Source organism: Protopterus annectens, chromosome 12.part0 (genome assembly GCF_019279795.1).
Source record: "Protopterus annectens isolate FY-2018-M chromosome 12.part0, PAN1.0, whole genome shotgun sequence".
In the NCBI taxonomy this organism is placed as follows: domain Eukaryota; kingdom Metazoa; phylum Chordata; order Ceratodontiformes; family Protopteridae; genus Protopterus; species Protopterus annectens.
Window position 1 is genome coordinate 504,285,821 of NC_056746.1, and position 16,463 is coordinate 504,302,283.

The 16,463-nt window shown below is 37.6% G+C and overlaps 1 protein-coding gene across 1 annotated transcript in view; it reads right to left on the reverse strand.

Annotated features, from left to right (window-relative positions):
- The window catches only part of SDR42E2 (short chain dehydrogenase/reductase family 42E, member 2), a 525,257-nt gene that overhangs the window by 414,859 nt on the left and 93,935 nt on the right, over nt 1-16,463 (reverse strand). Inside the window, exon 3 of the mRNA XM_044089637.1 lies at nt 9,179-9,274. Within this exon, the coding sequence (XP_043945572.1) occupies nt 9,179-9,274 (96 nt within the window). The remainder of the gene's footprint in view (nt 1-9,178; nt 9,275-16,463) is intronic.

Sequence of the window (16,463 nt, forward strand, 5' to 3'; positions counted from 1 at the left end):
TTGCTGCCGTGATGCATGGATTAATGATTGATAGAGAGGTCACTAGTAGGGTCAAGGTCTGACAGCACAGTGTTTGATTTACAGACATGGTAATTAGTTGCTAATGAAGTGTTACTCAGTGCAGGTTTACCTTCTTCTGCATCTCTTTGAATCCCAGAGACAAAGTATTTAAAAAAGTGGAAAATAAAGTATGCAGCATCTGTACACAGCAAACAAACAAAGATTTTAGCAGAATGTAATTCATTATGGTAAATACCAGAGTCTGCACTAACACTGTAAAACACTGAATGTATAACAAACAAGCTTCCAGACAAAAGTAACTATTTAATACAAAGATATTTATACTAGTATAGGCAGGACTGACACAGCAGTCTAAAGAAAACTATGATGTCAAAGAGAACATGTGCCAATTTGTGGTCTTCATTGTGAAGCTGCTACTTCTATTACTTAGCATACACAGCTGTTGTCCATCACTTTATTTTGTGCTGGTTGTTTAAGAAATTAATTTTAGTGAATTCCTTACATACTGAGGTTGTCAGACAGAGATGACACCTTTTTCTGTCTCAGCATTTAAAAATGAAGACTGACTACCTGTAGACTCTCCTGTTTATCATCACAGAAAACAGACGCATATGTCCTTAAAGAATCCACTACTTCACTTACTGTGAAAACTGCCAATCCTCAGTTATTACATGAAACTGAGACAGTCCCCCACAGCCTCTACTTCAGCTACCTTACAGATACTGATTGAATAAAAGCAGAAGCATAACATTTTTTTTATTCTTTCCTACCTTTATCATTCCATCCTCAAACTCTACTGATCCATCCAGTCTCCCATCCTGACCATTTGTAGCTGCTGTCTGAAGGAAAATATTTTAGAGGTGGTGGGCTGCCTTCCATGACAGCACAGATTTTTGTCGTAGACCATGTTACCTTATTCTCCTGATGGGCAACAAAGAGCAGTGCTTACTACATCAAAGCCACAAGCAAATGTACTAGTAAACTCTATATTCTACCCTTTCTGAAGCACTATGCACTTCTTGGCTGGCTGATACCTACAGAGCTCAGCATAAAGGGGTTGCCGATCTGGCCAAAAGCCAGGGTTGTCCCTTACTGTGGGCTATCTAAGCAGCCCACAACCCAGTATGTGACAGCAGAATTCTACTCACAGATTCTAAGTGGGCCGATCATCTGATTCCCAGGACTGCATTTCATGCTCAGTTCTTGAAGGCTACAGTCATGGTTCCATCAGTCTGCACCACAAAGCTTGACAAATGACCCTTAATTTCCAGAAACTATCAATATAAAATAGGAAATTTACCTGAGCAAAAGAAACACCATGACATCAGAGGTTTTCCTTGTGATTTTGCTTGCTTATATTTAAACCAAACAAGGTAACGGCCACAGCCTGGGCAGAACTTGTACTGTTATTTACAACACAACACCTTAGCCTGATTACTAGACTCCTTACTTTCACTAGGGACAAACTGGGTTAATGTGAACTGTATACCCTACTTCATGTATACATTAGAAAATAGTTAATATAAATGTAAACATGCATTGCCTTTAAAAGGATTTCTGTTACCTTTAAGCATATTGCATGCTATGTTGATATTTAAGCAGAAAGTTAGGAATGTTAAACAGCTATACACATACTGAGGTATGAATGTTAAACAAATGTTAACGTAAGAATTCATATGTGAACTGGCATGTCATAAATATCACAACAAACTGTAAATGACTCAGGACAGTAATTGTCCTAATTACTTCACTATTTATTATCTGTAAAATAAAAAGATCACTGCTTCTTCCTACAGTATGATCCTTATAAAATGCTTTTTTCACTAGCTTTGTAAAATCCTTTATACGTCTGCACATTTTGCATGTTGGAAAAATGGAATGGAGAATGCCTTGTTTTGCAGACACAGATCACCTCTTAGCAGTCTATAGGATGCTGAGGATAGTGATAGGGTTTTGAGTCAGACCATGTAGGACATGTTAATGGCATGAATCAGGAATTAGGTAGTTAATGAATTATTTATATTAGTATATACATACATATATTTATTCATTTTATACTCATAATAAGTTCATGGTCACTTTAAAACTTTTTTATTGTTTAATTAACTAATTAGGAGATCAATTGTCCTATTGAGTATATAAATATGATGTTTGTATTCAATTAATTGTGATCCTTGAAGGCGAATTGCCGAGGTACCAGATCGCTGGAATAAAGAAAGTAAGATACTGGTGAAGTGCTGGCTGTTTGTGTGTTTTTCTAATTTTACTTTGACTGTGAGGTGTTTTGAATTGGATTATCCAGCCAGTTTTCTTCACCAGTTAATTTATATCTTTACATTATCATGTCGCAAACTAATGGAGGCTCTGAACAGAGCCATTTGTCAGGAACTATGCTTTTTTCTGATTTTATGAATGAACGCGAAAGAAAATACACTACAATGGATCCCTGGAACGTGGGCACTGATCGAGATGTAGATGGGTGGTTTGTACGGCTGGAGAGACTCATGACCAAGGAAATAGCATTATATTTGGATACGCGCCTATTGGAGAAATATGTAAGTTTAAACATTACTCCAAGGGGGTTGTATATTGATAAACTTCCTGCTACACAGTTTTCTGAAGAGGAGTCTGACCTCTTTGAAGAGTGGAAACAGGCTTCTCTTTCATGCACTATTAATTGGCTTCGCATTTTAATTAAACGCAATATGAGAGCTCATGAAAAGTTAAAAATGGTATTTTGCATCTGCAGGACGAGGTGGTGGGGGAGTCCTGTTATAGGATGCAAATTTTGAAAGTTAATGAAAAAAATTGTAAATTGGAAGGAGAAATCATCCAGAGGAAGCGCAACAAGTTAGTGCGTGATTTAAAAGATTACGAGACTGGCATATTGTTCTCATGGCAACGAGAACCCGTATGTAGCAGGTCAAAGGTTAGGAATGGAAGTCAGAGACAACGAAGTATGTCAGCGTCTTCAGCGTCTTCAACGGACAGGAACACTTCAAAAAAATGTGACTTTTGCCAATACTTCAGCGACTGTTAGCACAGCTGAGGTTCTTGATGGTGCCTTAGCTTCATCGAACACAGGAGATTACTTTCAGACGAGTAGATCGAATAAGGGAAGAAATGGAAGGAAGGGAAGAAACCGCTTCAAATAATATATTGGTACGTGAAGCGGGTTTTAGCCCAGAAACCTCTGATATAGAGACTTTAATGTGTATAAATTTATCTAACTTAGAATTGACTCATGACATGAAAAATGTTCTGTTTAAAGGTAGTAAATTTATACCAACTTTTTTTCCTTCTCTTGCTGATTTATACTTTGAAATCAAAGCTTTCATTAGAAAGCTATTGTTAAAGGTTTATTTTAAAAGAGAAGATGAGTTAGTTTCTGGAAATGTTGATTCTAATGTCTGTTGCAGTACCATTGATTTGGATGATAGCCTATTGAATTTGTCTTTATATGATTGTGATGGGTCAGACCTCTATGAGTTGTATGAAAATGATGAACAAGTGAATCATGACAGTATTTATAACACTGGTTATGGTAAAATGATTGTGCCACATCTAAGAAATATTAATAAGTTCACACCTAATATTAATGTGCCTGCCATCTCAAATTTTTTTAAAGTTATTTTTAAAGAAATTGAAACAGCATATAAAATATTTTGTAAAGAAAAAAGATGTCATAATTTAAATAAAAATGAATGGCAAGCTTTGAAGGAATTAAAAAAGTTTAAGTCTAACTTTATATTTAAATGTGCTGATAAAGGTGGAAATTGGGTTGTCATGAACAAACTTGATTATTGTGAGATGGTTGATATCTTACTTTTAAATGGTGAGGAATATAAGAAATTGGATCATGAGCCTACCAAGATGTTTAATGATGAGCTACTATTTTTATTAGAAAAAGGTGAACGTTTGGGTTTTTTTGAACATAAAGATGTTTGCAGATTTTATATCAAAAAACCTATCATACCCATTCTATACGCTCTGCCTAAAGTACATAAAAATTTACAAAAACCACCGGGCAGGCCTATAGTTTCGGGGATAGGTTCCTTTTTGGATAATGTTAATACTTTTTTAGATTTTTATCTAAAGGCTTATTTACATAAGGTAGTAGCTCATATTTACAATACTCAGGATCTCATCAATAGCATATCTCAAATCAAATGGCATCATGATTATTATTGGGTGACTATAGGTGTTAAATCACTATACACCAATATAGACATCAGATGGGGGCTGGATTCTATTTTTGATATGTTAGGTGAAGGGCCCAGAACCACCTTTTTGGTGGGCTTATTAGAGTTTTGTTTGACTCATAATTATTTTTTCTTTAATAACAATTATTTTTTGCAGGTGAAAGGTACAGCAATGGGGGCAGCTTTTGCGCCCTCATATGCTGTTATATATATATATATATATATATATATATATATGTTTTTTTTTTAAAAAACATTCATTTATCCTACTGATTTTTTTAGGAACAATGTAATATTGTACAAGCGCTTTATAGATGATCTTATTTTTATTCGTAAGGGAGATATAATTGAATTTTTTGAGGTCTTAAATAATAATGGACACAATCTATCCTTTTCTTATGAGTTAAATAGAAAACAGATTAATTTTTTAGATCTGTTACTATTTGAAAATGGGGAAAATATATGATTTAGGCCTTTCAGGAAATCTACTTCAGTTAATAAGTTTTGCATGCGACCAGCATGCACCCTGATCACCTATTAAAGGCATTACATTATGGTGAATTTAAGAGAATTTTTGACCATACCAGCAATGTAAATGAAAAAAACTAATGAATTGAACAAAGTTGTGTTGAGGTTAAGTGAAAGAGGTTACAACAAAACACAGTTATTAGTATGCAGGGATAAACTACTTGGCAAAAAAGCTGACGTCGTAAATTTTGAATCAAGACGTGAAGATTTCACCATGGAACATAATAAAGATGGTGAAAAACTTTTTTATGTAACCAAGTTCACTGCTTTTTCTGAAAAACTGGTTTCATTGGTTAGAAAATACTGGTATCTTGTCAGTGATGATGAGTCTATTGGTCATTTATACCCCAAATATATTACATTTTCCTATAAAAGAGGAAAAAATCTTAAGGAATTGTTAAATAATTTAATAGAAAGAAAAGACAATATTATAGCCTCAAAATTAGGCAACTATCCCTGCGGTTCTTGTAATATTTGCGATAAGGTCAGGAACCTGAGTGTTATTAATGATATAAATTTTACTTCTAAACATTACTTTAGTTGTAAATCCACAGGGGTGGTCTATATATTGGGCTGCTCATGTAAAAACATGTGGTATACAGGACAAACAAAAAGAATGGTAAGGGTACATATTTTAGAGCATTTAAAAGACATTAGAAATAAAAATTTGGTTAGTCCTGTTACTAAACATTTCCAAGAGAAACACAGTGGCTCTTCTAGTAGTTTAGTATTTAGTATATCGGGAAAGCCCTTCCTTCAAAGAGGAGATGACATTGTAGTAAAATTACTGGAGCTTGAAACTAGAATGATTTTCAAGTTTCATACTCTAAAGCCTAATGGCATGAATCAGGAATTAGGTAGTTAATGAATTATTTATATTAGTACATACATACATATATTTATTCATTTTATACTCATAATAAGTTCATGGTCACTTTAAAACTTTTTTATTGTTTAATTAACTAATTAGGAGATTAATTGTCCTATTGAGTATATAAATATGATGTTTGTATTCAATTAATTGTGATCCTTGAAGGCGAATTGCCGAGGTATCAGATTGCTGGAATAAAGAAAGTAAGATACTGGTGAAGTGCTGGCTGTTTGTGTGTTTTTCTAATTTTACTTTGACTGTGAGGTGTTTTGAATTGAACATGTAGGACATGTTGTTTAGGCATTGTATCCTTTTAGTAAGGTATCTCTGCAGGCATTCCAGTTGTTGCATGCGTCTGGACAGATACATGCCAAAGGGGGCATTATACTCAATGACTGGCCTAATGAGGGCTGAGTAAATGGTAACAATGACATCCCTAGATCTAGACACAATCCCTTTATTTACAAGATGTGCAATATAGAGGGACTTCCTTACAACAATGGACACTTGTTGGTCAAAAGTTAGGTTACTATCCACATACGTTCCCAAATCCAGAACAACTGGGTCAATTCTTAGGAGTGTATTGTCGATGACATAGTTCTCTGGGGTAGATGACTTCCCAAAGGATATAATAATGCATTTTTTTAGCATTTACTTTCCATTCACAATTTTGGTACAGGCTATTTATTTGTGACAAGCATTTTTGTAGGATGGCTAAGTCATTTGGAGATTCCATGACTGCTCCTAGCTTGCAGTCATCTTCAAACTTAGTCAGCGAGAGCCCTTTGCTATTGGCTTTTTCTTCAGAAAAGTAGATGTTAAACAGGAGAGGTCCCAGCACAGAAACCTGGGGGACTCCACTGGTGACTAGTCCCTTTTGTGGAGGTAATTTTCTTATTTTGATTACCTGTGTTCCATCTGTGAGCCAGTCAAATTCTTCAATCAAATTTTTCTCCAAAAGTCTACAAGGCCAGGGCAGTCCTTTGTTCTGAGAGATCCATATGGATAATATTAGAAATTAGTCAAAAGTAATATGAAGAAGATGAGAGAATAGTAACAGTGTTTAAAAGAAGCAAGTCTTGGAATATCTGAGAGTGTGGAGATTTTAGGGTCACAATTTAGTATTAAGGGTTTAAGTTCAGTATTGACAGATGGAGGAAGAGTATGGTGATGGGTTTGTAAAGGCTAAACAAGTGGGCAGAAATGAGGCAGTTGAGGCTGTTTGCAAATACTAGAGACTGCACTTAGGCTGAAACAAACCTGATGTGAAGTATTAGCAGGGGAGAGAGGAATTCAAAGCAACAGAGCATGAAAAGAATCTGGGAGTATTGATCACACCTGAATAAACCACAAGGAGCAGAGCAAGAGGGCAGTGGTAGCAGTAGACAGAATGGTAGAGTGTATCCTCAGAGGGATGGATTTCAGAAGGACAGAAGCAATGTTTCCATTCTACAGGGCCATTGTCAACCCAAACATTGCATACTGCATGCAGTCCTGGAAGCCATATAAGCAGAGAATAGACTGTAGAGACTGACAATCTGTAACTTCTAGTCATGAAAGCCCCATGTGAACCCATGCAGTAGACTACTGGCATGTGTAGTAGAGATTGAATCCACAGAGGCATTCAGAAGGGAATGGGATAGCTAGAAACAGGGTGAGGTAGGTATGGAGAGGAGGTAGAATGTTAAATGCACGTAAAAGGGCAGACTACACAGGTTTATTGTCTACTGCAGTCAGGCAAATGTAATGTGATGTAATGTAAGAAAAACTTTCTCTGGAAGCCTATGTCAGAAGCGTAGTGAGCGAGGGGTGAAGTGGCCAACCTCTCCAGGAGCAAGGTGTTGGAGTGTGTGATAGGCATATGCCAATTGGTTGGTAGTATAGTACCAGACCTGGATAGATCAGGAGTGGGCCTTTTTTTTTTTTGCTCCTCAACTTAGGCCAGATGGAGTGGCAGCAGGCACTAGACAAGCCAGCTATGCCTCTGGCCTATGCCTTTTTTAAATCCAAGAGAATCAACATAGCTGACCGAAATGTAACCTTTGTGTCTGTGGAAGAGGCAGGAAAAACTCTGAATTACATAGTTGTACATAGGTGCATACATGTATACATACATACATGTACACACACGTGTGTGTGTGTGTGTGTGTGTGTGTGTGTGTGTGTGTGAGTGTGCGTGTGTGTGTGTGTGAAAACTGTGATTAAATTAACAGTTTGATCATGCTGCAGATAGAAATAGATAGAAAAAAATCCTGCAACCCAAATTGCCTGCTTAACAAAAAGTCAATAAAGTAATTTTTTTTAGACAAGCTAACCTTTCTGCTTCCCCATACCCTTGCATCTCTATACGGACACTAACTGTGAGGTCACTCAGCTGAAGGGAAAGAGAATACTTATTCCTAAAACTCTGTAATCTGACAATGTATTTAAAACAAGCTACTAAACAGGATGACTCTGTCAAGTTAGACAATACTGTAAAATTATTGACTTTTATTTCTCAGATATAATTATTTGTTTCTGTTCCATATCTTTTTTCTCATGTTCTTCTGAATAATTTGCATTTACAAATTCAGGGGAAAGAGAACCAAAATTAGAAAATCATCAGGAGGGATATAGTGGATAATCTGGAATGGCGGGGCCTAGAAGACCCTTGTGTTTAAACCACCTTCACTTACTGACTTTGGCCATACCTTTATTTATGCATTTTTAATAAAAGCTGCATATGAAGTTTTAGCAGCAACCTGCCATGTTCCTTCTCTGTTGAAAATGTGCATAATGTCACCACAACGCAGTGACATAGTTCTGTCACTCTGTATAGGCCAAATTCACTAGTAACAAATCAGACATTTCGACAGTGAGGTGTGTACACTTTGTGTTGTTTACATTAATGGTTCACTTCAAGTTTTAGATTTTAAACTAAATATAGATTTAACATGTGACTAGTGTAGTCAAGTCACACACTGATTGAACTGACATTCAGAATGGAGGTGATGTGTTTTAAAGGAAAGGTTTATTTATCCAATGGTTGACTCAGCTTGTTTGACATAGGAGGTCAGGACTCCAGCTGTAGGTTTGCTGCTTGTTTCAAGCTGTGATAAAGTAGTAGAAGATATAGCCATTGACAATGGTTATCATGGCCCATTCTGACACGATAACTTGCCACAGTGTGCAAACTCACTTTAGGGTCAGAGATGTAACCTTATGGGCAGTAGTGACACTGGGCAAACCTCAGTGTGATGGAACTCTCTATAAGCTATCATATAGTTTGCCACTGACATAACTGATCTCTTGTCATACTGGGATCCTTGGCTAGTGGTGGATAAGTGCTGATTCCACAAGACTCTTACAAACACGGTCTGCTCATATCACTGGTTAGGCCTGTAATGTGAAAAACTAAACAAACACTTGAAAAAAATGAAGCCTTTTCATAAACAGCATTTTCAGCTTTATACATTGCACAGAAAAAAATGTGGACTATATAAGTAGATTTACAAAGTGAGCACAATCTGAATGTTAAAATATAATGGCATGTCATCATCATATATGTTTGACTCACCTGTTCTGGACCTGAAAGGCCATAAGAAGCAGCATGGAAAATGCAATCGACTCCTTCACAAGCATTATAAAGTGTGTCATAATCCCTTATATCACCCTGCAAAATAAGATGACATTCCATTAGAAAAATGAAAGACCTACTTCTTGCTTATATATAAAGAAATATTGCTATCTTTCATTCAAGAGCTTCCAAGGTCAGAATGGGAATCCTATAGTTAGATGCAGATCTTCATGTACAATAAGCTGCTTAGTCAAGTAAAGGTTCATACAATATACAACTTACAATTTACTATTCCTGAGTACCCTCCTCATCTTTCCAGTTTTCCATCTCCTTTACACAACTTTTGAGAGCTAGTACATATGTCTATCTCTTCACTTACATCCTTATGGTGGGACTAAGAGATACTCTTAGGAATTGTGGTAAAATTGCAGGGGAAAAGGCACAGAGACTGTTGGATGTGAGCTTCACCTTGCTTGGTCTGTCCATTTTCTGTCCTTGCTTTTTACAGAATATTATAGATGTGGGACAATTCACTTCTGCCTGTGTACTAGATACTCTCTTCACTTCCCTTTTGTACTGCTTGTAGTGTCAATGTGTATGGCGACTTAGCTGTTGCCAAGGTGAAATCAGCCATTTATCCCTGGAGTGGGGCACTCTGTCCTCTGTCTACAGTACAACAGGCCAATAGAAGACATTTTAGAGCAAAGAGTAGTTGCCAAATATGTAGCTTTTTGATGTTGCTATCTGTGCCGTCCACCCCAATGCCTGTTTCATTACAGCATCAGCTATGTGAGGTGAGGTGAGGTACAGCAAACATATACAAGAGTATTTATTTACATGGTAGAGACAGGGGGACTAAGAACAGTCTGCCTGGAGCTGTGTAGCACTTCTCTATATTTGTGAGCTTCAGAAAAGTGAAGCTGTTTACTGTGCCCTACACTGTGTGTGACACAGACACCAGTACATGTATACTACTGTGGACCAGAGGACAATGTGGCTAGAAAAACTGCTGAAAGCTAGACAGCAGGGTAATCACTATATTCTGTAAACCTCATTTCTGGTCATTTAGATAGAGCATCTGGAAATCTGCCAGCATATTTTTTCCTAGCCTGAAGAAGCTGGAACTACAAAAGTGTCAAGTAAGGTGTGTGGATAGGTTGGTGAGAGTACAGGTGTGCACCACTTAACATCTTTCCGCACAACATCCGATCGCATTTACATCTATACTGTACAGACGTAAATGTTGTCGGCCATTACACAGATGGACATTAAGTAGTACAGGATGTTGGCACAATGTCCTCGTTCTATTGGAAAAAACCTATCCCGGACATTAAGTGGCACATATCTGTATGTAAGATCACAGTCTTACATCTCCGATGCAAAGAATTACATTTCAAATGAAGTAACACTTGCCAGTGTGCTTGCTCTTGTCTTCTTCTTTGTTGATATTAACAGAACTTTATCACGGTTAAATGGGGCCCTAAGCAGGGCAATAGACTGGGGTCCCTCTGACCATACCAATATCCCGTTACTTGCTTTTCTCTCCCTAATTTCCATAAACACTGTTCAAACCTGTTAGTTTGCATACTTTTTATTCTTTCTTTTTACAATGATCACAGAGATTTGGGTTCATTTTAAAACTATTATTTTACATTTTACAGCAAAGCACTGACCGCCATTTGCTAAACAAAACAAAAAAATATCACACTGAAAACAGACAACATGAGCAACAGTAAACCTCTCTGCCCCTGAAACTTGGATTTAATGAAATTGCATCTGGAAACCAGTAAGCCACAAAAGATATGCAGGGACTTATTGTCAGATTCCTGCTGCAAATGTGTTATGAAAAGCTCACTGCTAAACAAACTTCCAATGCCGAAATTCACTCAACTTTCTAAAAGCAACAAAGGAAGACACCTTCAGTTAAAAGCAATATAAGACAATAGCCAATACCTCTCAATTGTCCAGATTTATTCCTCATATTTTTGGCCTATTCTTTATACAATGTGTGGTTTTCTGGCAAATCAATGAAGATTGAAATAACTAAATAATCTCATACATTTGAGTTTCAGACTTCATTTCCTTCAGAAAATGCATGCTAAGACAAATGATATTATTCTAGCAACTTTCTAAGTCTATAAGAATAATATTTATAATCTGTCCCTATTTTGGGGCCTTTGTCCCCTCATTATTTTAGGTTTTGTCCAGATTTCTTGTGCTAAGAAGTTGAGAGGTATGGGCAATACCCAAGAATCAAATGAAACTGCAGAAATATCTTTAGAGCTGCAGAGACTTTTTCATCACCTTTGCATTAAAGTAGTTTGTCCTGTACTGCTGAAGCTACTGGAGGGCCTCTCCAAGCGCCACCCCACAGACCTTTTAGCTGAATCTTATTTAACACATTAGCAGATTAATAGAACAAAACTTCCCTGGTGAAAGCCATTACTTCAGCCTCAGATTTCTGCTGAGACTTTTTCAACCTGCAGTAAACAATACTGAAGCAGCCTCCATCCTCCAACAGAGGGAACATATTGTTAGAACAACAGCCTGCTAGTAGACATAGCAGACCTCTGATAAATGCTGCTGCTACCATAAAAGATAAACTTAAAAGCTGTAACTCACCTTAAGCAGTCAAAATAACAAGAACTTCTCTCTAGCTACCCATTTTACCTCATAGACTGTTTTTAGTGGAAAACCACCTGAGGGAGGAACAACTCCTTTCTACTGTTTTAGCTAATAGCCCCTCTCCTCAGCTCTATTGGTCTCCAGCTAATACAGCTGTGATGGCTCCATTTTAAAATCACTTTTCCACTTCCTGACCAAAGTGAATCCAACTACATTCAGTTGCCTCATTTTACAGTAAGGTAAACTGCAGTTCTTTATAATTTCTTAATTTAACCTGTTTATTACTGCATACTGGATCAACCTAGTACTTGTTACTGCATTTGCTCTCTAAACATATACACCTCAAAACTGGGTAAAATCAAGATTGTTTCTTTTGGTGGGAAGCCATCAACCATCAGTCATTTGCTGATGCAACCTACTCTGCTCAGCCTTGATTCACTCTTCTCTTTTCACCTACCTCCAGTTCCTACCCAGTCCCTTATACTACATTTATACTTAAAGGTTCATAGGTTCATAGGTTAGTACTAGATTTTCGGCCCTAGGGTCTATACAAGCCTAGCCATAACAATTCCCTAGCTATTTCTTCCCACACTATTTACTTCCCTGGACCCCTGTCTAGCAGGGCAACTACTTAAGCAAACACTCCCCCTTAATACTAACCAGCTATTCATAACCCCACCAAATCCAATTCCTATTCAGCCTTTACTTCCTCCTTTGATATCAATTCCTTCCAACTCCACCTAGTAATTACCTGAACCTTTCCTTCTCTGCCTACTCTCTTAGCCCCTCCCCTTTCATGTATAGTATTTAACCCCACACTTGGCACATCACAAACATACTTATCTCCCCACTCACATCTGTTTTCTCATAACCACTAACCCAAATAAAACTATAGGCCCAGACCTTACAATGCTCCTTATTCTCATCCTTGCTTTGCTCACCAGCTACCATAATACCCACTGTACTCAATCACTGTGTACTAAATCAACAACTACTGACAACCCCTTTCTCACACAATCTTACTCTGATATCAGTCCACAACTTATCATTCATGTTTCCATCACCTGCTAACACCTTGCTATCTTCCCCATATTCCCAACATCTCAAGCTGCCTCACTGGTACTAAACTATTAAACTACACAAATCATTCAAACTTATCTAGCCTGCAAATTTTCATTCACTTTTGTGCAGTGGAGATATCCACCCAAACCCAGGGCCCCCATTTCCCCAACAATCAACACCTCACACAAACACTCAACCATCATAAATGAAAGTTCTTTCATCTAAATGTTCTAAGCATACAGAATAAAATCTCCTGCCTATACTCCTGGACTGAATCAAAGAATCCTGACATTCTACCCACTATTGCCTCTGAAGAGATTTTGCCACATGATTACAGCATGCTATGCCTTGACTGCCAAAACAAATAAAAAAAAAAGCAGGAGACATTGTAATACTCTACCAAAATAATCTCCAACTTTCTCTATACCATAAATCACTCCCATTTTGTAAAAACCAGCAATCCTGAGCCCATCATGAAGACTGACAATGCCAAGTCAATTTGCATAATAACCTGCTAAATTCCATCCTTCAACTGCAACATACTTGAAGAACTTCTCTCCTGGTTATCCTCCAATATACCCCCTGAAACTATTATCCAATGCAATACGAACATCAATTAGTCAACTTCAAGTAATTAATTAACTCCAGTACTAAACACAACAAATCCACAGGCTCTTCATCCATACTAGACTAATAACCCACACATCAGTCTTGCAGGTGTTCTGCCAGATACCTGACAAGCATACAATGTTTGCTCTCTCTTCTCTACCCAAACACAACAAGTCAGCAAAGTACAGACCTGTCAGAAATCTTTCTAACTTTAACAATGATTCATTCCTTGCATCATTCTCCCAGGCTTAGAATGGGAGCACATTAAAGCTTGTACCACCACTTCAGAAATACTTGTTTTAAACATCCTAAATTCTCATGCCTCACTCAAACAGAAAAAAAAGTGAAATACATGCTTGCTTCCTGACTTACTCTACCCACCAAACAAGCCATGCACCTGTCAGATAAAGCATGGACACCTGGCAAAAGGATAAGACTACAAATAACTACTGGAATAATTGTCAACTTAATGATAAAGCCAAAGCCCAAATAAATTTAGACAAAAAAACTAATTCTTCTGACAGAACCAGCACACTAAATCTCCTGAACTGTTCTGGTCTACCATTTCTAAACTTTTAAACTCAGGCAAACACTCCCAATCTAATCCTCTACCTACTGAAACTGATGTCAGTGTAGCTTGTATTTTCAAAACACACTTTATCAGTACTGCTATCTCTCTCATATGCTAACCACAGTAAAAATACAGCCTCAACTCCCGCATGGCCATGCTGAAAATACTCTTGACCTCAAACCAGTCTCCAACAAAACCATCAAACAGTACCTCAAAATACAAAAAGTCACCATCACAGTCACAGACAACATCTCATAGAATATCTAACACTAGCAGCTGAAAGCTTGGGCTACCCTGTATTCCATCTTAATTATTCTATCTTAATTAATAGATCAATCGAGGAAGCACATCCCCCCCCACCATTTGGAAAAACATAGCCCACCCCCTAATATTTTTAACTGTAGACCTATAGCTGTTCTATCACACTTCTCAAAAATCTTAGACAAATGTATCCACTCACAGCTGATAACGTTTCTCCTCAACCATAATCTCCTCTTACCATGCCAACATGGCTTTTCACCTTTGCCCCAGAACAGCTCTCTTCTCATTTCTCAACACTATAAATAACCCATGGAACAGTAATCTCTTAGTCTCCTCAGTATTCCTCAATCTCTCTAAAGCCTTTGATGCTACCTCGCCCTCCTTTCTCCTTCACAGACCCTCCAAGATAGGCAGACAAAGCCATCCTGAGGATCAAATCTTACCTTCATCATAGAACTCGGAAGGTAAAATGGTTACAAGTCTCCTCCTCATCTCAAATGGTGTCCCTCAAGGATCTATCCTAGGCCATCTTCTGTTCACTATGTTCAACAACAATCCGCTTACTGCACTAATCAACTCCACTCTGGTCTAATACACAGATAACACCATCATAATCTGCTCAGCACCCTCTATTTTTGAACTTTAAAAAGTCATTAAACATTTCTTCACATCTCTAGAAACCTGGGGTTTGAAAGCCAATCTTATCCTACGCCCTCCCAAAAATGAAATTTATGCTCTTCACACCTAAACCAGTATTAACACTTCTCAACACACTTACCCTTCAATCCACTAATAACACATTAATTGAATTAGTCCTTCACACAAAATTACTTGGAATCATTACTGATGACCACCTAAAATTTGATCTACACATAAGCCAAGTAACCCATAAGACCAGCCAAAAATTAAGTATGTTCTATCGATCAACATTTTTTTTGTCTGATCAATCATTGAAGTCCACTGTTGCTGCTGCCTACCTTATTTCTTCCCTTACATACACCTCAGCAATCTTCAGCAACATAAAAGCAACATAACTCAAAAAATCTGAGCAACCATACAACGAGATTGCAAAGTCTGCCCCCAGTTTTCCCAACAGAACACAACACTGTGTAGCTCTCAAATGGCTAAACTGACTCAACTTCCCTAACTTCCTCAAACGCAATCAATTAAGAATGGCATAAAGAGTCCTGCACCAGCTACAAGCTAGTCCCTCCCTCAGCAGTCTATTGCACTGGCACATCCTTTTTTGCACTCTCTGTTCATCTGAAAAAAATCAGGCAAATGTAACTTCCTCAGACGACTCTAATGGGGGACTTATTATATTCTTGCCATGTAGCAAAACAGTAGAACTGCCTCTTAACCTCTTAAATTCAAATAAATGCACCCAAACCATTCGAACAGGATGCAAAATCCTTCCTTCACATGGCAATATGACTGCTCTGAATCACCTGATTAGCTCGCCCCCTTCCTTCCACCTCTCTCCACACAATTGCATACTGCTACCACCAACTATAGTAGTGTCACTGCTGTAACCAACTGATTAGCTCCTTCCACTCCTTCCACCTTTCTTCACACAATAGCATACTGCTATCAGAAACTATAGTAGTGTCACTGCTGTAACCAGTTGATTAGCTCCTTCCACTCCTTCACCTCTCCTCATGCAACGGCACACTGCTACCACTAACTACAGCACAGCTCTCATGCAGACTTTCTCCTTCTAAATTAACCATCATCAGAATGCTCCCTTAATATATCACTGACTGTCTCAAGGTCCTCATCGATTTCTTATCCAAAACACATGTCTCCCTGGCCACCACATATCTCCCATTGCCTATCTTCCACTATATAGTCTTTACCAACTCATCTCTCCAAACTTCATCTATATCTTATCTGACACTGACGTCTTTGCTATCCCTATTCAAGGCTGTCCTTTCCACTACAAAAAGATATACTACTCTCATGACCCTCTCACTACTTAAGTGACTAATTATCTGTAATACTGTCTTTGTATAACAATTTCCTTTAAAGTATATGTACTGCACAGTACAGCCAGCAAAACATTGTATTTATTTTTATGAATTTTTTATTAAATATTCACTTTAACATATGCACACTACAGTGCTACCTCCAAAACTACCTTTGTATAATTTTTATAAG